The sequence below is a fragment of the Bactrocera oleae genome, chromosome 2 (genome assembly GCF_042242935.1).
Source record: "Bactrocera oleae isolate idBacOlea1 chromosome 2, idBacOlea1, whole genome shotgun sequence".
Classification (NCBI taxonomy): Eukaryota; Metazoa; Arthropoda; class Insecta; order Diptera; family Tephritidae; genus Bactrocera; species Bactrocera oleae.
Genome location: NC_091536.1, coordinates 4,159,967 through 4,182,258, shown reverse-complemented (window position 1 = coordinate 4,182,258; position 22,292 = coordinate 4,159,967). Strand labels below are relative to the sequence as shown.

At 37.7% G+C, this 22,292-nt stretch overlaps 1 protein-coding gene across 7 annotated transcripts in view; it reads left to right on the top strand.

Annotated features, from left to right (window-relative positions):
* Positions 1-22,292, top strand: part of Dys (Dystrophin) — a 380,727-nt gene that overhangs the window by 28,704 nt on the left and 329,731 nt on the right. For 5 of the 7 annotated variants that reach the window (XM_070107158.1, XM_070107153.1, XM_070107163.1 and 2 more), the window contains 8 exons: positions 10,376-10,530; positions 12,568-16,239; positions 16,298-16,612; positions 16,674-16,979; positions 17,514-18,016; positions 18,103-18,190; positions 20,709-21,863; positions 22,006-22,250. In XM_070107158.1, the coding sequence (XP_069963259.1) occupies positions 10,376-10,530; positions 12,568-16,239; positions 16,298-16,612; positions 16,674-16,979; positions 17,514-18,016; positions 18,103-18,190; positions 20,709-21,863; positions 22,006-22,250 (6,439 nt within the window). The remainder of the gene's footprint in view (positions 1-10,375; positions 10,531-12,567; positions 16,240-16,297; positions 16,613-16,673; positions 16,980-17,513; positions 18,017-18,102; positions 18,191-20,708; positions 21,864-22,005; positions 22,251-22,292) is intronic. The other 2 variants (XM_070107165.1, XM_070107166.1) reach the window with 1 other exon arrangement.

The window sequence follows — 22,292 nt, the reverse complement described above, 5'->3', positions numbered from 1 at the left end:
GAGTTATTGACTACCTGTTTCCTACAGACTTAGAACAATTCAGTGATTATTTACTAATCACAAAGACTTGCAAACTTTTGACTTATAAATTTTATTATAATGCTATTGGCAATTGACTAGAGCTCCTCTACTTTAATTATAATTATTGACTATTACCTACAACTAATCCTTTCGAACTGACTGCGTATGCTTAGATTTATGATTAGTTTGCATATAATATTTATTTTCTAATTTCATAATTGTTAAGAATTTACTCTAAATTGCCAAATATTAGTTATCGACTAATGCCTTTGAAATAAGAATTACACATTTTAGACTGACTTATTGATTTTTAATTGTCGGCTTTTAGATACAGACAATTGTTTAATTAATTAATAATTAAAATTGTCGCATTTTGAGAGCTGATAATCCACAAGCCATTGTTGAGGTGCCGTTACATTCTCAAACAGTCACTGTTTGGTGTGCTCTTTGATCTTCGGTTCCAACAAGGCGGCGCTACATACCAAACAACCAACGAAACAATCAATTTATTGAAGAAAACACTTGGTTAGCGCATTATTTTGCGTCGTGATATGGCTTCCAGATCGTGCGATTTAAGGCCGCTGGACTATTTTTATGAGTTTTGTGAAGTCGGTCAAACCTAACACCTACACTGAGTTTAATTAGAAATACTGTTAAAAGGTTTAATAGGTAGCGTTCTAACAAAATTCTTTACTCCTTTTTCTTTAGAATAATGTATTTATAGTGGTATCAAGAAGCGGTAAATATATTCCACTTTGCAAGTCTTAGAATGTAGCGAATCGAACGACGAACTGGTATATACCAGATATATGACAATCAAGTGAAACATTTTTTATACATTTTTAATAAGCGTGCAAATCACAAACATAGTAAGCCTGAATAATTTATATATAATTAACCTATTTCGGAAAGTTTAGACCATATTTCGCACCTGTGGTGTCAATACCCGCCTACTTTCAATAAAATAATGAATTTCAAGCAAAACTAAAATGGCAAACATTTTACACCGGAAACACACTTCGCATACAAATTAGACTTGATTTCAATAAGAAGTCCAAACCAGAATTCTGCACACCCGGCAGCTTTTAGTTCAAATAACCACTTAACTCCCACTTACAAGCACGAATTTAGTCGCAACTATTTTATAGCGTTTGATGTCATGCATTTTAATTTTTCATTCAATTCAAATGGCTAAGTTATTCGCATGTCGCACACGTACAGATTTGCCGGTACTCAAAACATGAAAGAAATCCAAGAAGAAACAACAATAGAAACTGTAGAAAACCCCAAAAGACCACAAGGCATAATTTTAATGATTTCTAAATTTGAGTTTTTTGCGGGGAAAAATCATAAAAATACAACAGCAATAATGTAGTAATAGTTATCGTTATTAATTTGATTGTAATTATAGATGTAAATTTGCCGTTGGCTTTAAGTAAGTTTAATGAGTTGTATACTAAAATATTTGGCTCAAATTGGCGTCATTAAAAAGGAATATTTTTTATATTTTCTTCTTCTATTCTCTTTTAATTTAAATCTCATAGTGTAGGCCATTTTGTGCTGTTTTCCACCACAGTGCCTAAAAAGTGTGATTTATTCTAGGAGAACTAACTTACGAAACCATATAGAGGGGTCTTACTATCCTTAGATAAATCCATTAACTCCGTTAGATGGAAAACCAACTCAATTAATTCGGACGACTCTATATAATAAAATTTCTGCAAAACGTTGCATACATTTAGGACATTTTTATTCAAGACACATACCTTATGTGAAGATAATTATAAAACAAATAGTTGGAAATTTAAGGTAAACAATCAATTAAAAAAAATTTGTTAGGCGGAAAAAATATTTATTTTTTAATATTGTAATTTTCTGAAATGTGATTACTTTTAGAAAACATTATTACACTACACAAAACATTGGGCTATTAACTAAATACTCATTACCATACACCTAAAATACCTAAATAATTTTGCTTATACCGTATTCTGCATAAAATCATACAAAACGAATGTGGCTCCCGTAAGTTCACACTTTATGCACCCACTGTAGTATTTGAAATAGTTAAGATTATTGGCAAAATTTAATAGTTAAAAGCATTTCAAACCACAAAAGTAAACCTAGCGATGAAAACCAAGGCGTCATCTGAATTCTCTCAAAATGGTAAGATAGCTAGGCACTCAAATTTTTTCAATAATCTAATCAAAAACTCAGATTATTGTACCATATAACAATGTTTGGACCCAAAAATATGTAAGTTAATACTCGACACTTAAAATTAGCTTTCTTTCGAAAATAAAAGAACTTATTGATATAGGCCAGTTTTGAAGTCTTATAACAGTATATAAATAAGATCAGGTATCTTAGTTATCTCCGCAATCCAACTCATGGAACACTTAGCTTTTCACGTTTGTGATCTTTGCCATCCTCTGAGCATCAACTTAGTACAGTGGGTTCTAAGCTTTATGAAAGCCAAATACAAACCCAAATTCTAAGACTCCGAAGCGATCTATGTACTCGTATGTATGTATATAGTTTCAAATGAATTTCACTATTTGATTGTCATCCTCTAAATAACATACTTCTCATAAAGAAGTGCTTGGGTTTCCAATGCCCTACATACTTGTAAATTCAGGGGATGCCCGCTCCAACCTGACTTTATTAGAAGTTAAGAAAAGTTATAGTAGTCAATTAGGCCATGTAGGTATAACACCTCTGCAAGAAATGGGTTAGCTTAAAGATAACATAATAATCTACGCAGAAAATTGCATACGACAATCTCATCTATCCAATCGGAGTACTCCTTGTCAATATCAGAACGAAGACACATTTTTTAGCTTTTAGGGGTCTACACTGCAGTGTAACTGCTAACTTAGTGGCATATTTTTTAAGAATTGGGGTCTCTCCCTCAGCGACTCGTGAACTCAAATCCACGTGCAAGTGAATGTCTGCCGTTCTTTGCGGGTTAATGCCAAAGCTCTGAAAGAGATTGTGTTTCTAATTAAGCTTTTCAAGCTTTTTAAGGTTTTCAATCAACGGTCAATCTAAAAGTGGTGATTTTGCAATAGGTTTGGTAACTTTGTTCACTTCTTTGGTTGATATATCTAAACTCAGTTTCCAGTAAACTCGATAAAAATTGTATACTTTTGGACTTAAAATAATGACCACAGTGCCGTTAGAATCCATCTTTACAGAATTTTCTCGATTTCCTCTCGAATTTTTAAACAAATTTAAAAGGAAAACAAAAACAAAAACAAAAGAAAAGAATCATCCATTTAAATAATCGCCAGCCATTGACTCAGGCAACGTTGGTGGCGCCGCAAAGTCAATGCAATTAGAGAAATTGTTTATGTCTTCGTCAAATGGCAAATGGCAAGTGCAGTAGCAACAACAACAACAAACTAGTAGTAGCAACAGTAATAATGCTGCAGAGTTGGAGTAAACAATAATGGCAGCTCTGACACAATAAGCAAGGGCAATCCATTGATGCCACAATAGAGGCAGCGAAAGCTCCCACAGCAACTATATCAGCCGTTGCTGTTGCTGTTGCTTTGACTCATATTTGCTGGCGTTGTGCTTTTCTTAGTTTTCATTGTTTTTTTTTTTTTGCTCCTTTTTGCACAACCAACCATTATAGCAATTGCTGCGCCATTACCGCCTTTCTGGAAATGTTCACTCTTCGCGCCTTTTGCGACAGTTGCAACACGCCCACACTCTCGCACATACTGCTGTGTTGCATTCAGCATTACTTGCATTTGGATGAATGAGCAAACTTTTTTCTGCAGTTGCAAGAAAACAGTCTGCAAATAAATGCGATACTCGACACTTGTTGTTGTTGCGATGGCATGCTTTAGTTGTTGTTGTTGTTGTAATTACTGTGTGTGGCAGATGCTGAATGCTTTGATAATTATTTATTTACGCCTAATGGCGCTCATAATTACAGTTCCGGGTGCACAATTAACATTTAGACATTTGTTGTAAAGTGAAATGTGCAATAAATGCTTTAACTAAAATTTCATTTTCAATTAATGTGCTCACTTGCATTTGATGGCAGCACATAGTATTTAAAAAAAATTAAAATACATTTTTTTATATAGCAAAAATAATGAAGTTTGAACACAAGCGAATATTAAAAAGTAAAATGATTTGCTTTTCTACTTATTTTTCTTAGAAATTTGTTAGACTTTTAGCCTGAACTGAAGATTTAACACTAAATTTACCAGCTATTTAAACATACCTCTTTCTACCAAAACCAGTCAAAATGACTGGTGTATAAGAAGAAACAGATGTTGTGGTTTGTGGTTTATTAATTGTAATAGATAAATGGATGTATGGGCATTCGAAAATAATTAAACTTAAATTGTTTACAGTTAGTCGCTCACTATTTCTAGATACATATGTAGATTTTGCTTTGTATAGACTTTCCACATAGACTTTTTTGCATTTATTGCAAATATCTGTAGTCTTGTTGTCATGGCAGTATCCTTTTGCCTTGAACTCTGATATTCTGATGCAAGTTCTTCTGCTAATCTAAGCAGAAAGTCTTTCCGTGAGATATCTTGTCCTATTGATTCCGGCTAAATCTAAAATATTATATATATTTATATACTATATAATGCATACTTTATATATATATACTAAACTGACCTCGTGATACTTCCGGAACAAACATTCCTTCATAGAAACATTCACCAGTCATTTTGACTGGTGCTAGTATAAATGTCAATAACAAAAAATATATTTGTTACTAATATTTATAAAGCAACATTAAGTTCGGAAAATGCTTTCTCTATTTATAGCTACTAAAGTCATAACATCATTCCGGAAAGCAAATGTTATATTTAATAGAAATTTTGAATTTAAATTACACGACCAGTCAAAATGGCTGATCTGGTAAATCCAGTGTTGGGGCAACTCGTTTAAAATAATTTCAGTGTTGACTACATTTGGGCGTGTTTTAGCCAAGTTACATACCTTTTGGTGAGGAGTTTAGAGGCATTAGAGTTATATACTGTGTAATTTAGATTAATAATCTGATTTAGAACAGTTATAGTATTCTGCCATAATATCAATGTATGACATAATTTATATCTTATATAAATTTTACCATAATCTGCTAAAACTCTGAGAACCCCAAATGTTAAAACGAATTGTGACTTTTTTTGTATTTCATTTCATTTTAAATTGTTGAAATTTAATCGCTTAGAAACAGAGCTAAGAATTTTTTAATTCAAAAATTTTGGATAAAAAATTAAATGTTAATTTTTTAATCCAAGATATTTGGGTATAAAAAATTTAAATATTATGTTTTGATTTGAATGAACGCGAAAATGTGTGAATTCTTAATCAAAGTCTTTTTTAATTGTTAATTATATGCTTGAGAATAAAATTTTTCCTTCGGTTTATTTTTAATTTTTAATCTGGATTAAACATTTTCCAAGCCGATATGTGGGATTAAAATTTTTATTCAGTTTTCAATCCCATAGCTGGCTGCTTACAAAGCTATTACAACTTTAAAATATAGTAAAGGTATCCAGTTTCGGTTAAACTTTATTTAGGCTAAGTATTCCCCAATAAAAGTTTTGCAAAAATAAACATTTAGGAACTTTGAATGGAATAATCAGATCGGGTGGTTATGTATATATGGAGTATCTGAAATCGGTGAACACTACTGACCAAGTCTGATCTTTTTGAAGTTTTTGGTTAGCAAGGCTTGTTCCTTAAAGAAATACTATATAGTTTAGAGATAGATCAATTCTCATATAAACAGCATAAGTCTAGGTTCTAATATATTGTAAATTTTATTTACTACAGTATCAAAAAAACTTTTGCCGACAATCATTACCTTATGGTGAATTACTTTTGAAACGAAGTATCTAGTACTAAGATCAACAATGGCTTGTATATTATCATCCATCAAAATGCAACAGTTTTGTTAATTAACGTACCCTTTCAAACAAAAGTGAGCTTGATCACTGAACACAATTTTCATCTGCAAATCGGAATCGATGACCATCTCGTTTTTGGGCCCATTCACCGAACGTGCGACGCGCTTGATGGTCCTTCCGCGCGAACCGACCCATATACCTATACATGTACAGTTTTTATATTTTTTTTTTCCTCTTACTCCAACATAGTTATATAATTACTCTAGTAAATGAATCACAGACGCACTAGACCTCATGGAACCGCCACCTTAAACTCTACCCAGTCTATCTACATTGACTCTTAAAATACTCCTTCAGACACCTTCATAAAAGCTTCGATACATCAATTTACACTCAATTAGTGAGACAGTCGTAACTACTCAATGCATGCCAGATACTCTACATACAAACAGACACCCATCCATGCACATATTCGTAATTAGATATTCAAGCACGGAATTGATTTGTGTGAAGATGCAGTGTACGTAGGTAAACCCGTTAATAGACTGCACACGTCTCCGCCGGCTAATGAATTCAGCGGCAAGAAGAGTGTGACATGAATGGACTTGTTGTGTTTGGTATGTATGAGTATGTCTCTCCAGTGGTATTTTGTTGCGCGTAATACCAGAAAATTTAATTATTAAATAACTTAATTAGCTAATTAAAATTCGATAGCTCTTGGCGTAGGAGCATACACTCTCGACTTCGTATGTATGCTATATGTATGTGTCAGCACGTACTTTAGACGACAGGCGACTTTAGACAGGCAAATGAATTTGGTCCCTTACTTTGGACTCTCATGAAAGTTGTGTCGCTGTAAGCGTTGCTAGCCACTGCCGGCTTTTCCCTTTGGCCCATCAGCCTTCAATGCCTTTTGGCTTGCAGTTGTCAGTATTGAGTAATTTATAACAGAATTTGCACGCTGAAAGACATATTGAATGAAGATTTTCAATATTATACCTACACCTTGCTATCAAGGTATTCTTACTTTACCGGTGATCAAATGTCGTTTTCGTGAAGGGTCGGATCCGTGTGATCCAATATTATATATGTAGGTCTACCACAGAAACTCGAACCTGTGCTGGTATTTCAAGAAAACCAGCAATCAAATTTATTTCAAACTCCGATTGTTCGCTGGTCCTATTTAAGTCACAGTTGTGAGAAATATGAATTAAGTATTTGTTGCTTTTAACTTGCATTTGCCTGAATTTTATAATATGACTAACATGCCCTGGGTTGACTTGTTGACTGAAGAGTTTTATAAGCCATGTGAGGAAGTTATGTAACTAATTGTGCATGGTAAGTTATCTTTGAAAGTTTGATCATAACTATGAAGCTAGCTTGGATGTTGATCGTATAAATTACAGATTTATAACCACTATTACAGAAGGATTTTCTACTTTGACGAAATGGATTTCTAAAGGTGTTGCAAAAACATTTAATAACCTGCTTTGCCTATGGTCTACTTGTCGTTTAATATTATCCCAGAAGCATGAAGCGGTTGCCGTCCTTCTCGCAGAGAAAGATTCTTCGAGTATCCCCTAATCGATGTTAAGACAATATTTATCAAGCAGACAGGTGACAATCATAGTTATTTGATCAAAGTAAATAGTAGATACAGAGTTTCCCCAGCGGGTGCCTCAGATGATCTTAGATACTGTTGGTCATATGCTAGAAGATCGCGATCTTTGCTAACTAGGTTGGTATTAAAATGAGCGTAATCAGTTTTGCCAACTCAAGTCCTAAGTCTGCACTAATAAGGTTATCATCATAGTTTGAAAGAAGGATGTGATACAAGATCACATTTAGAGGGCGTTCGGAGTGCATGTCGTCAAGAGGCATGTCATCTTTGTAGAGACATATTCAATTTCGCCTGTCGCCATCAAAGCACTGAGAATCGGCCTTCTTTGTATATTATGTTTCTTTGAATACTCGCTCCGTCCACACTGATCCCATCTCACAGGTTTTAGCTGCATTCTATCACACTAGAGCACCTTATTAATTTTCAGGTGTTGTGCACTGGAATGCCCGAAATCTCTTAACAAAAGCCTACCTCGTGCTGTATCGCGATTCCCCGCTCGTTCCTGGTGTATTGTCATTCGGGCTTCTTTCACATTTCAAGTAATTTCTGTGGCATAAATTTGTTGCCACTTATGACAGACAATGGCTTCGTACACGAATGCCCACTGCGGATGTCCGACAAAGTGTAACACGCAAGCATAACGCACACACCAACAACAATAAAGACACTTCTACTATCTGCAGAAGTTGCTCTTCAAATTTGCGCCGCAAGCCCTCGCCACTCCCTGTGCTCTCAGCGTTGCATGATGGAGTGGTGTCACCTCTGCAGTTGCACTTGCCGACATTCGATGTGAACTTAAGTGTCATAACGCTGTGTGTATTTCGCAATTTGTGGCTGTAGTTGTTGCATGACAGCGGAGACAAAACTTTGCGTGACCAGAGTTGGTCGGTGGCACGTGCAACGTGCAACGGGTGTCCCACCGAACTACTGAGATGTTGAAATAGAGTCGAGTGGTCGCTTGAGTAAATATATATGTGTGAGTTTACATATGTATATGTATGTGTTCAACGCCAATGGAATAGTCAAATATTCACTACATTCCCTCACTGATTAATCATACAGTCAGTGAGTCAGTCTGTCAATCAGACATTTAGTCAGTCAGCCAAGTAACCAACGACCCGAGCTGTCTGTCATGCACTTCTCGTTGGTTTTGGTGAACTTCAGCGCCCTCGCAATCGGATTCACACATACGACACCGTTTGCACTCTAAGCTAGTTTAAGAAGCACAAGCACAGCTCACAAATAAACAGACAGACAGACATTTTTAGTTCATATCTGAAACAAATTGATTGCTGTCAGTTGTTGCATGTCATGGTGGGTTAAAATGCTCTTGCAACAAGTGTTATACTGCGAACAATGCAAGTGCCACCTCCTTATTATGCCACTAATGCAACTACATTATGATTGTTGTAGCTAGATACCCACAAAATGCGGAGTGCAAGCATTCACTTTGTTGGGGTTTAGATATCTAAGTGTGTGTATGTAGATATGTACATTTTTAGCTATCTTTTAAAAGCATGACCACTGAATTTCTACTGAATGTAAAAGAGTGAACAACAAAAAGAAAAACTGATGCTCTGAGATTGGCATCTCGACCAAGCTTAAGGCTTTGGTAGACAAGAAAAATACATTATTAATTCTAAAAAATTCTACAATGGTTTTAAAGTAACTGAAAATTTCTGTGAGAGAAGGAACATAGGTCTTTAAGCCGTTCTGAGGCTTGAAAGAGGTGATCTCAAATATTTACAGCCGTTAAAATACCTATAGCGTCGTCTAGCTAATCCCATCTACGTAGAATGTGGTCCGATGAATGCATAAAATATAACTTCTTGGACAAACGATTATCTGAAACAAATTTTTTCTTATGCTTTTGAATTTGGTAGGATCTCTGTTGTATCTCTGGACGTCTAAAGTCCGAGTACGTCTAAAGGACAGACTACTAAGATCGTGCACTTTGTAAATGGCTTTGGAATGAAATGTAGATATCTCTAATACTGGTATTAAAGGCGTTTGAATTATACCAAATATGCAATGTTTACATATCGTCCCAAATGTATATATATATACAACAAAATGGAAAACAAAGGTAAAGCATCTCTCCAGTGGACTTCGTTTGGTCGGTAGTTTTAATTAATAGAGAGAACGTTCTCACTTACAAGAACAAATATTAGAGAATACTGGTATTGAAAAATGAATAAATTCTGAACTACAATATATACTGAAAGAGTGGCTGAAGTGGCATCTCAAAACTTGATTGAAATATTTATTGCTTCCACTTTCATATAAATGAAGATTTCAGAAATTAAAATTAATAGTGTTTAGTTTTAAGTTATCGTTACCAACCTATAATGTCGTATATAAAAACGAAAAGTGCACAAGAGACCCGTAGAACCCTCAAGATAAGATCAAGAGAAGATCAAAGAGGCCAACCGACTTCTTCAAAATAAAAAATTGGTAATATTCAATTAATGTGTAATTATCTTGAAAATACGCGCCAATAAAATATCAAAGCCTATAACACAAAACACTCCGCTTCGGTATTAAAAAAATCACACTGAAAGTATTGTATTTGTTTGTTTATCTGAGATGTCGTCCTCTTAGGTGTTGTTAGCTTCAATAAACTTTTAAGCACAGCTTTGGAAAAAGCTTCGACTGTTCTTATAGGATAAATATCTAAATAAATAATTCTTAGCAGTAAAACAAATTATTAGTATACTTCTTGCTATATATAGTATATTTTGTCCAGTATGTTGTTTAATGAAACGTATTGGCATTTATAAATTAATTACTTTTCACGCTTCTATTTAATCAAATCATCTTGTTTTTACCTTTAATTTTACAGACGAGCGCCAGGATATACAGAAGAAGACTTTCACCAAATGGATTAACTCACATCTGCTAAATACCCAGTGTACACCAGTGAACAACTTGTTTGAGGATCTGCGTGATGGCCATCGTTTGTTGGCGTTGCTTAGTGTACTCACACAATCACAATTGGTAGGTGAAAGGATTTGATTTTTATCTTGTTATATAATTCTTTCATATGTGCATGATATACAGGTAAAAGTAAGTGAAATGAAACTGAATGGAAAGCATTAAATAATGAAGCTGACAAAGATGAATGGAAAACTAGTCGCTTTTATATTTCTCTTTGCGCGTCTTGAGCTTTATTTTTGTTAAGTTTCAATTATAATCCTGACTCTATTCTAGTCGATTTCGGAGTTGGATAGAGAAACACAGTTGTATTCTAAGCTAGATTCGGTTTTTCTACGAAATTTGTATTTTATCCACTTAAGCTGTGTAAAATCACAAGATCGGTTAGGTTGGGTCGGTTAGGTCGTAGGATTGATCAAAAATCAATTGATCTCACTTGGATAGACATTTGCCCTTTGTGTTACCCATAAACTCCTAAAAGTTGATCACCAGATCCTCAAAGATCAGCGAAGTGCTGCAAAAGCCGTTCAATAGATCAGATATTGACAAAGTGATTCCACCTTGCCTTCCTCCATACAGCTTTGGCAAAATATTTAGCCACAACGCATGTGAATCTATTGGACAGTGAACAGTCTGAACATCTACAATTCCGGGCAGATTTACTTTGCTAAGACCAAGTAGTTCGGATGACATCTTACAGTTCACTTTGGGCCAGAAACATCTCTTAGTCGCGCAAGTTGTGGCTGTTGACCAGCGCTTGTTGAGCTCACTAGAGGTTCTTAGGCGTTGGACGCCAGAACGCAAGAGGGCATCGGGAAATCGACTCGCTTCTAATCGGATGAAACAACACAACACAAGAACAATTAACGCACAAACAAATTTTGTTGCACCGTTGAATAGATAACGGCAAGCCTTCGCACTCAACGTCTCGCAGACATACTTGTAGATCACGGTAGTCATTGGAGCTTCCCTGCAGAAGAAGACCAAAGTTCACTCAATACAAAAAAAACATAATTGGCTTCTCTTGCTTCTTTGTTCGTGATATCAATGTAGATTCATGTAATAAAATGCCTGAAAAGCAATGAGAACTTTTTAGCGTAATATCATCTATGTTAGTTCCTATTGGTAGAAAGCACAGTAGACTAGGTTCCTAGATACTTCTAAGAGCTCAATATGAGCTCAAATCTCCAGTGCCGATCTAGCTAACATCTCGCTTTCTCTCGCTATTTTAGAATCGCTCTGACTTATCCTTTATTTAACAACTCAAATTAAGTCATGTTGTTTCCCAAATCTAAACGAATTCCCTCTAAGTCTCCTACGTTGTTTAATATGAACTAAGTGCTCATACATTTTACCGTTTAAATATAAAGGCATTTAAATAAATGACAAGAAGCATAGTTTCGGATGACGTGTAAAGTGAAATTATCACTGTTAGAGTCCCTCAACTAGTTGAAGATATCAACAATTCTACAAGTTTTCTAGAAATTACGAAATGCAAGGAGAAAATGCGAAAATAAATTTAATTTCGCATATTTCGAGCTGCTTACTCAGAGAAGCATGCATTGAATTAAAAAAATGTAAGTGAAGAAGAAGAAGGGAACTGACGTCTCCGATTGCTTTCATGACCTCAAAGACACATATATGCATATGTGTATGGATGTAGGTATGGTATGCATATCACTTATCCAGTCGAGTATGAGGAAACGGAAATATAAATGGAATAGAAGTAGGAGGGAGAGAAAATAGGGAGGAGAGAGGAGCTGCAATAACGTATAGCAAAGTCAAGGTCTTGCATTTGTGCAAATTATATATAATATAATGAGTCACAGGTAGAAATGTGTGAATATGTTGGTGTCAGGAGACATATAGCCGAGAAAGGGGAGTGAATATATTTTAGTTGCAAGGTATGCAATTTTGAGTGCTCAGAAGATATATATTCAAAGTTGTTGTTGTTGATTAATTTTGTATATTTGTTTGCTTTCTATTTTTATTTACCTTTCATTTCATTATGCAAACCGACTGACGTACTCTCGCTTCACATCCTGCAATGAAATGAATTTTAATACATGTTCCTTCTTATTTTCTCCTCCCCTCACTTAGAAACCAGAACGCGGTCGCATGCGCGTACATCACATAAATAATATTAACAAAATAATCCAAGTAATACAAGAGCATGGCGTCAAGTTGGTGAACATATCCAGCGATGATATAGTCGCTGGCAATCCGAAACTGACGCTCGGTTTGATTTGGCTCATAGCGCTCGAGTTTAACGGTCAAAACCTGGTGAAGAGTCAGTCAAGTAATGGCGTGGAGAAATCACTGCTGGCATGGGCGCGACAATTCACCGAACCATATGGGCTGCAGCTACATGATTTCTCCAGCAGTTGGGCCGACGGACGTGCTTTTCTCATTGTGCTTAATGCGCATCTCGAGGATATCGATTTGAGCGCAGCGCTGACAAAGCATCCGCTGGCGCGTCTACGTACTGCATTTGATTTGGCGCACAAATACTTTAAGATAGAGAAATTGCTCGATCCCGAGGATGTGCACACACACAAACCGGACAACAAGTCGATACAAATGTATGTAATGTGCCTGTATCATGCCATGGAATCGCGGCGCAATCGTGAACGTAGTGATAGCGCGGGCGAGGCAGTATTCTTCGACGAAAAAGCACAGGAGGCGCTACCGCCAACGCGCAACAACACCAACACAAATATCACCGATCTCGACGAGGTGCCGTTGGATAGCGCCGAGGAGGTATTCTCTGACTTGAGTAGTACGCCGGTCAGCAGTTCGGATCCAGTGAAGTCGACGAAGTACAGCAGCGATACTATGCACAGCATTATGGATATCGGCATGGATGAGAGTAAACCGTTAGATTATCTACGCATGGCGAATGACAAATCACGTCCTATCAGCACAGCCACGAATGTATCCATCGAAATAACGGGCTATCAAGCAGCTCTGGAAGCGGTGCTCACGCTGCTGTTGGAGGATGAGCAGATACTCTCACGCGAGCTGCCCGAACCGATAGACTTTCAAAGCGCTAAAATACAGTTTCACGATAATGAGCATTTCATGCTAAAGCTCACCGAACATCAGCAGTATGTGGGCGAAGCGCTCGAAGAGGGTTCGAATTTGATCAATGAATCGCAAAAGACTTCCGGTCTTACGACGGAAGACCAGAACGAAATACGTCAGCAGATGGTATTGCTCAACGAACGCTGGGAAACTTTGCGCCTACAAGCGCTCGATGTGCAATCAAAGATATTGGCACGCCTCGCCGAATTTCAATCGCAACAGATCGAAAAGTTGCGTCTCTTCCTCACCAATATTGAAGACCGCATCTCGCACATGACGAATATTGGACCGAGTTTGCCGGCGGTGCAAGAACAAATCGCCGAAGGACGTCAGTTGAAAGATGATCTGTGCAATCAGCAAGCTCTGGTGGACAGCCTAAGTAATATGGTGGTGATCGTGAATGATGAGTCGGGCAATTTCAATGACCTTGAAGATAAGTTGTCAGCGCTGGGCGAACGCTGGTCACATGTATCCAAGTGGGGCGACTTGCGGATGGAAAAATTGCAGCAATACAAATGCATCTATCGCTGGTTAGATTCGCGCGAACAAGACTTAAAGACTATGGAGAGCAAAGATGTAATCGATCTGGGTGGCATTACGAAGCGTATGAATGACCTTAACTATTGCGCCAAAGATTTGTTGGAACTGGAGCGCTACCTCATCGATTTAAGACAGATGGTGGCGGCTTCGCTGCAAGAGGGCGACGATCAAGGTGAGCGTGTGCTAATGCAATTAGAGAGCTTCGAGGACCGACTGGATGCGCTCAAGCAGATTGTTGAAGTACAAACCGAACGCATCGAGGCGAAAGGCTTCAAGTTTGGGCGTGATCGTGCGTCATATGATGATAGTCGTGTAGTGCGACCGGATGGCTGGGTGGATTTCCAAATGCTAATCAAATTTGGTGAGGAGGCTGAAAATGTGAACGAAGATGCAGAAGACATAAATATGGTGCAACCGTCACCAGAGACCATCTATCAGATAGTGGAATCACCCGAGGGCAATAAGAAACGTAAGTTACGTAGTTCAGATAATTTTTATCTGCTCACCGGCCGCATAATGGAAGCATGCAACTTCTTAGAGGATTGTGAGGACCGTCTGCAGAGTGTGCATCGTCAGAGTTTGCGCAATCAAAGCGAAATGCTAATTGCACTGGAGAAGGAGGTCGCCAAACGCACGTCGCTGAGCAGCGAGCTGAAGCAGCTATACGAAGTATGTGAGCAGGAGGATGTGAAACGTAATTTAATCATGGAAGCCACGCAAATCAAACAGATTGACGAGCGTTTTGAAACACTCAAGAAGCATATTATTGAACAGAAGTCGGAGACAGCGCAAATCATAGCCAAGGAAAAGTTCTACAATAGCTTGACTGGCTTCAAGTTGGTGCTGGCCGACTCGCGTGATTGGTATAAGCAGCACTCACAGTCAGCGAGCAAAGCAGATTTAGAGCAGCGCTTAAGTCACATGGAATCGTTATCTGGCGAAATCGGCGACGCTAAAGAGATCACAGCTACTCTGAGCGAAGACTTGCAAGAATGGCGTCAAGACTTCAGTATTTTCTACGAGAGTTGGAACGACATGAAGCGCGCAATTATTACGCTAATACAAGAGAAGGGTGGGCTAGATGAAGTCAATGAGCGGTTGCAGCGCTTAGAAGATTTCATGTCGAAAGTGTCTGGTGTTAAAGTGATAGTCACCGAACTGCCACCAATGCAAGCGCAGCAGAAACAACTGAATGAGCTCGTCGATGAGTTGGAACATTTGAAGGCGGACTACGAATATGTCTGCGAAAGACGACCAGATGCGGTGAACACCGAGTTTGCAGAAAACTGGGCTAAAATACCGGAAAAGCTCAACGAACGTGTGATCAAACAAACGACGGCAATTGAGAATCTCAATCACTTCAATGCAGAGTATAATGCTATATTGAATGTGCTACGTAAGTTGGAGTCTAAATTCAAACCGGACGATATCGAAAACTCAGAGCAGCAGTCACATTCCACGGTAGGAGACAGCAATCAACTAAATATGGAACTGCGTAAGATTGAGATTGATGTGATAAGCGCACGCAATTTCAGCGAAATACTCATAAAGGATGCAGAGCCAGCGCATCGGGAACATTTGCTATCGCAAATCAAGGAACTTAACGAGTTCTTTACAAAAGTGCAAGATTTGCATAAAGGGCAAGCGTTGAAACGCACGCAAGTACTAGACAAAGCAGAAGAAGTACTCGAACGTTTGGTCAAGACTGAAGTGTGGCTAAACGAGCTCGAACAAAATACGCCGAAAACGAAAATCTCGGAGATCAACAACTCCAATGAGCTATTTCAAATTAAGAGCAAGTTTCAGACACTCAAAGAGGCCTGTGAGCGCGAGTCGGTGGGCTTTCGCGAGTTGAACGACTTAGGCGGCGAGCTGTTACTACAAATGGATGAACTAAAGACCACTGGTGAGGAAGTGGACAGCAAGTACACACAACTGCCGAAGAAATTTACACGTCTGAGCGCGCGTTGGACCGAGGTTACGGCACTGGTGTATGCAAAAACTGCCTTACTGGAGCACATATCCACACAGTTGGGCGAGTTCAAGAAATTCATGGTTTCAGAGTCTGGTTATTTGGATCGGTTGGAGAATAAGATAGGCAGTACGCCAGAGAATGCGGACGCAGAGGAGATCATTGAGGAGCTTGATGTAATGATATTTTGCGAACGCATTTTTAATGTTGTAACTATGTAACTATACTTTTTAGGATCTCGAGAACGTGCTGCGTGCACATTCTGACGAGTGGTTGGAGAAAATTCAAGAAATTGGCAATGAGCTAATTGAACATGAGTTTATGGCGAATTCGATACGTGCCGAAATCGATGGTATTGTGGAGCGTTGGACACAGCTGCAATTTCGCGCTAAGCAACGCACCGAAATACTGGAGAAAGAGGTGAGCGAGGCCGAACAGTCTGAGAAATGTATTGTACAATTTGAGGCTTGGCTAACACGTGTCGACGAGATACTAACCGAACATCTGGAGAACGATGTGACCATTGAGGATTTGCCGGATGACTTTCAGGTAGTAGCTGAGCATCCCTCAGAGTATTAAGAAATTTTAAACGTTGTTTGTTCTTTTGCAGCGTTTGGTTAAAGAGTTCGAGACGAAAAAGCATTGTTTTAAGGAGATTGAAGAACTCATTGCGGAACACACTCGCAATGGCAAGATTGAAGCTGCGAACCGACTGCAAGAGAAACTTAATCTAACTGAACTGCGTTTTAAGTCTTGTCAGCTAAAGTTGAATAAATGCACGGCGCCGCAACCTGCGTACGAATCCCGTTTAAATCGTGCTGTGGCGGAGCTGCGTGCCGTCGAACATTCCACGCTGGTGTTGGATGTAGCGTCAGCGGGGCCCAGCACCGTTCAAGCGCAGTACCAGAAATGTGTGGTAAGTATTTATTAAAACAAAAGACGGATTGCCGTCAACGGGCAGGTGTTGTTAAGATTCGTACTAAATGGAACACGGTTCAAAGTGCTTTTCGATTACCGTATCTGAAAACTTCTCTAGAAGCCTAAGTCGTTTAATTTAATACTATGTTTCTTCAGAGAGCATTCACGCACTTTGGACGGTAGAAAAAACAGTCTTTATTGAGCTTTATACTTGACTTGTTTTATCGATTAAATTGAACTTCAATTTTATACTAGAGCTAGCTTACTTCAGATGTCAAGCTCTGTAAATATGTCACTTCTAAGATAACTGTCTGATCTCGACGAAGCCAATTACGTCGTATAACTTAAGTACTTTTACTCTCGATCCTCTAAAATAATAACATATATGTTGTAAAGGACATTATTAGGAGGTTTAGAAGGCTGCCACCACCCCAGCTTTGGTGACCTTCAATTGCGAAGAATATCGTTAAATTTGTCCGCCTTTTACCAAATTAAAAATAAAAATTTATATTTTTTCTTTACCACTCACTAGCAAATCTACCGCACGCTCTCCGAAATCAAGCCGGAAATCGAAAGCACAATCAAAACCGGACGCAAGGTGTGCGAGGACAAATTCACGCGTTCACCGAAACAGCTGAGCCAACGCATCGACGCACTAAAACATCTTTACAACGCACTCGGCGAAAACGTGACGCAATCAAAAGCCTTCCTCGAAACCCTACTGAAGTTAGCGCACGAACTGGATGAATGTTTCGAACATGCTGATCAGCTGATACGACGTTTCGAATCACCGCAAGAGATGCAAGATCGCAATTCGGGTTTTCTGGAATTCGAAGATCTGCTGCAGCGAAGTGAAGAATTATACGAAGAGTACAACAAGTCTTGCGATCAAACTTGTATGGAGGACACACGTCAGAAGATCGACGAGCTCAAGACAATCTACATGAAGCTGACCAGCGCGGATGTGATTAAACGGTTGACCGAAATGAAATCGACACTACAGAACTTGGACAATATATCGCCGGAGACATTAAAGTAAATTCATTGTTTTGCCGTTTTACCCCTATCTCTCTCTCTCTTTCACTCTCTTATTGTACAAATTATTGTTTTTGTCCATACAGAGCCATGGAGCACGAGTTAAAGCAAATAAATACGCCCTCAAATCCGGATATAGAAAAGTTACAGCAACAAGTAATCGCCATTGTTGTGGTAAGTAATTAATTACACGTAATTACAACTGCACAGATATTGAATGAGAATTTACGCACTTCACTATATTTACACACACTAATAAAATACTATGTTATTGTTTTTACATTTGAGCTGCGTCTTCTCTCTGTACATCCTGTGGCAAATCCTGCTAATATTTTATTTGTATAAATGCATATGTAGTGCAGTACTTGTACTACTTGTGTTGCGTGCTTTTGTCCTTTCGCACTATTCCATTCCATCTCAACATTTACTTACTCATTAATTCTTACCTCATCCCCTCTCATCCGTTGGCTCATCTTATAAGCTTAACTGTTTATCCTATCACTATTATGGTACTAATATTATTAGGTGTGTATGTCCTTGGCTCGGTTTAGCTTTATCATTACAAAATTGTACATACAAGTATATTTACTATCTCTTCGATTAACCGTACTTATTTTCAAATATTATTCTTTTGTCTTCGGCTTTCATCTCTCACTAGAAATCTTCCTTTCTCCTGTCTATACATAAATTATTGAAATAATTGAATTTTATTTCAATAGGATCCATATATTTGTATAAATACCATATAATCTCTTTTCTTTAGATTACTGCTTAAGCTACTTTTTGCTGTGATTGAGTAAACGTAGCTTGTAAGAATGTTTTGTTTTGCAAGATTCTCATACATAGAAAATAATTTTGTTTTTACTTTAAACCATTTTTCATAAATGTAAAATTATATTATATTTGCCTTTATTGATGTGTGCGTTAATGTAGGTTTATCTAACCTCTGGTCCCTTCCATGTAGCAATTCTAATTTAAAAGTACAACTATTTCTTTTATATACATATAACAGATGTTTTTTTAGACGTGTGGTTTTCAATGAGGCAATACTTTTTTTTGGAGCTGGTCTTTTTGACAGCTGTTACTTGATTTCTACTTAGTTTGGTTTGCCATTTGGAGTGATAATAAAACACAAGCTATTGTGGAGACAACGTTATATACCCAAAAAGTCAGACAGAATGGGGAACGCTATAGAACCACTATTAATGACCTTTTCGTGCCTGAGTTAAAGGCTATTGATACGGATGACCTTTGGTTCCAACAAGACGACGCTATATGCCTTGCAGCCAACGAAACCATCAGTTTATTGAAGGAACCTTTTGGTGAGCGCATTATCTCGTGTTGTGGGCTTGGGGCATGCCCTTCAAGATCATGCGATTTCACACCGCTTATTAAATAAAATATTATATTATTAAAAATTTGATCTCTCGGTTGGCCGCTTATTTGATCCAGCGGCAGCGGTCACTTGCCCGAAACAATTTTTAAAACATAATGCAAACCCGTATCTTTATAAAAAAACTCAATATTTCTTTTTGAAAACCACATATCTAAAAAGAACACCCTTTATGTATTTATGGTCATTAAAATACTTAATATTCCTATTATATATTCTCCTTGTTATTATATTCAATAGTTAATTATTTAATTAACCACATTTATTCTATACATACATATAGGTAGTAATATATATATACATATATAGTATATATATATTTATATATACATATATAGTATATATATATTTATATATATACATATATAGTATATATATATTTGAGTATATATATATATTTGAAATTTTTACTATATGTACATACATAGTACCTATCCACAAACATATACATACTTATATACTTTTTTAAATCCTCAGTAACCAAGCACAAATAATCATTTACAATAACAAATTAAAACCATAACTCATCAGTTTATCCCATTGACAATTAACTCTTGGAAGAATGCCTAATACCACATGCAAAAAAAATATTAAAAACCACCTTCATCCTCAAAGCCAATCACCGTATCACCAATTAGCTGCTGTGGAAACATTTGTTGGTGTCATTTCAATGTATAATAAAACTTATAACTGTATATTTACTTAAAATATGGAAATAATGATAATTATGTAGAATTTAACGAGTAATGGGTGCAAATTTGGGGTTGTAACTGTGCACTGCTTTCGGCCTTGGGAACATTAACGAAGCCTGAGAACATACTGTAAATGTCCTATGCAAAAAAAAATGTCCCATAAAATATATTTTAGGAAATTAATCCAATAATTTTTATGAATTATAAATTAGCAAACAAAATAATTATAAAGTATTTAGGTAAATCTTTCGCTAAAATGATCAAAAACATGTACAAAATCATTACATCATTCTGCATTCATTTCGTGTGCTACTATGTTGAGAATACATTATTGAAGTATTACAAAAACTCTCAAAAAAGTGGAGAGTTTTAATTTTGTGTTTTGGATTAGTTTTGAGGAATCATATATCTACATATAAAACCTATATAAATTTTGAGTGTTAAAAAACTTTAAAAAGTCTCCAAATTGTAAAGAAACTAATATTTAGTTTTCATTCTGTATAAAACCTCTAAACAGAAACGCAGAAGAAAAGTTTTCGTTAAAAAGCCTCCACTCCCGAGTTAAACTTTTAATTTTTTTTTCTCAACACATTATTATTCGTAATAGGACGCTTTAAAAATGCGTTTTAATGTAAATTCCGAGCTGACAGCACTCTTACCAACACCACCGTCAACGGCACAAAACACCAGTGCACTTGAAAATGCCGACTCCAATGTTGAAATTGTTGTTTTAAGCAATACAGTACGTCAGCGTCGCGCACGTACACCAGGTGTAAATGATTCACAAAACGCTGGCGACTCACCGACCAAACTTGAGCGCTCTCAACCCCTGCAGACGACAATCGAATTACCGCCAGCAAAGGATGTCTCCACAGAGCAGGCGATGGTTACACAAGTCTTACCCGATGTCTTGCCGCCGCAAACTTTCCGATTAGCCGAGTCTAGCACGTTGTTCTCACACATCTCGACAGCCACACCCATTGAAACATCAGACAATGCGCCCGCTAAGCCCCCAAAACGTAAAAGTCGTAAGGGTGAACAACACCCTAAAGTCGTGGAGATACGCGAACGTAATTTGCCACACGACAAAATGTCAGTGCAGAATATTGAATTCGAGCCACAAGTCGGTGAGATCGTGCATACCGTCAATATTTTGGAGAGTGTAGAGCCATTCGTACCGGAATATGTGGAGACGGTACAAATTGTCGATCTCTCTGAAGATTCTGACTCTTCGATGCGTGTTGACGCAGACGGCAAAGAAATACAACGCAGCAAAAGCAAACGCTCGCTTTGTGAGTCACCGAAGCCACAGGCACCACTCTCACCACTGTTGGATGACGTAGAGTTGCGCGGTGCGGTTCCACTCAACACAAGCACACCGTTCTTGCGTGTCGAGAAGCAACGCATCTCGTTCGATGAGAAGCGCAAACGCATAGAAAAAGAGCGCGATATACTGCGTGACTCGGAAGAGGATGAGGACGAACGGCCGGCAAAAGATCTCGAGCCTTCGAATAATTCTCCACCGAAGCAACCGAAACGTTGGCGTCAACTTACGCTCGCCTTGGATGAAGAGCAGTCGCCCAAAAAGGCGAAACCTCAGGATGTGACAGAGGGCGCGCTGGATTCACCTGTACGCAACAGCTTTTATAGTGCTGACAAAGAGGCAGGTTACGATTTGGAACCTTTGGTTTTCTCCGATGATGAGGATATACCGAGATTCTCACTAGAAATGACACCAACATTTGATTCCGATAGTGATACGGTAAACATTTACAACATTTTCTACACTAGCAACTAAACGGCTTGTTACGATTGGCTTTCAGGAGTAGTTGATTTAAGATAATAAACTCTACACAACATTTTAAATTTACTTAAATATGTTTCCTTTACATTTATCCACTTAGAGTCGCATTGAGACACCTGGTGCTAAGAAGCCGAATTTCTTCGAAAGCAAAATTCTGCCCACCTCCCCGTCTTTGGACGATTCCAACATCACTTTAAAAAGCCCTTACTCCGACAGTCCGCTTAGTTTTCGCGACAATGCGCCACTGGATCAACGTGTGCAAACTTTCGACAAAATGGCTAAGTATATGATACGCAAAATGGAAGCGACCAAGGACAAGATCGAAAAGTGTAACGAGGGAGAGGTGTAAGTTTTTTTCAACTTAATTGTATATTCGTATGTAGATCT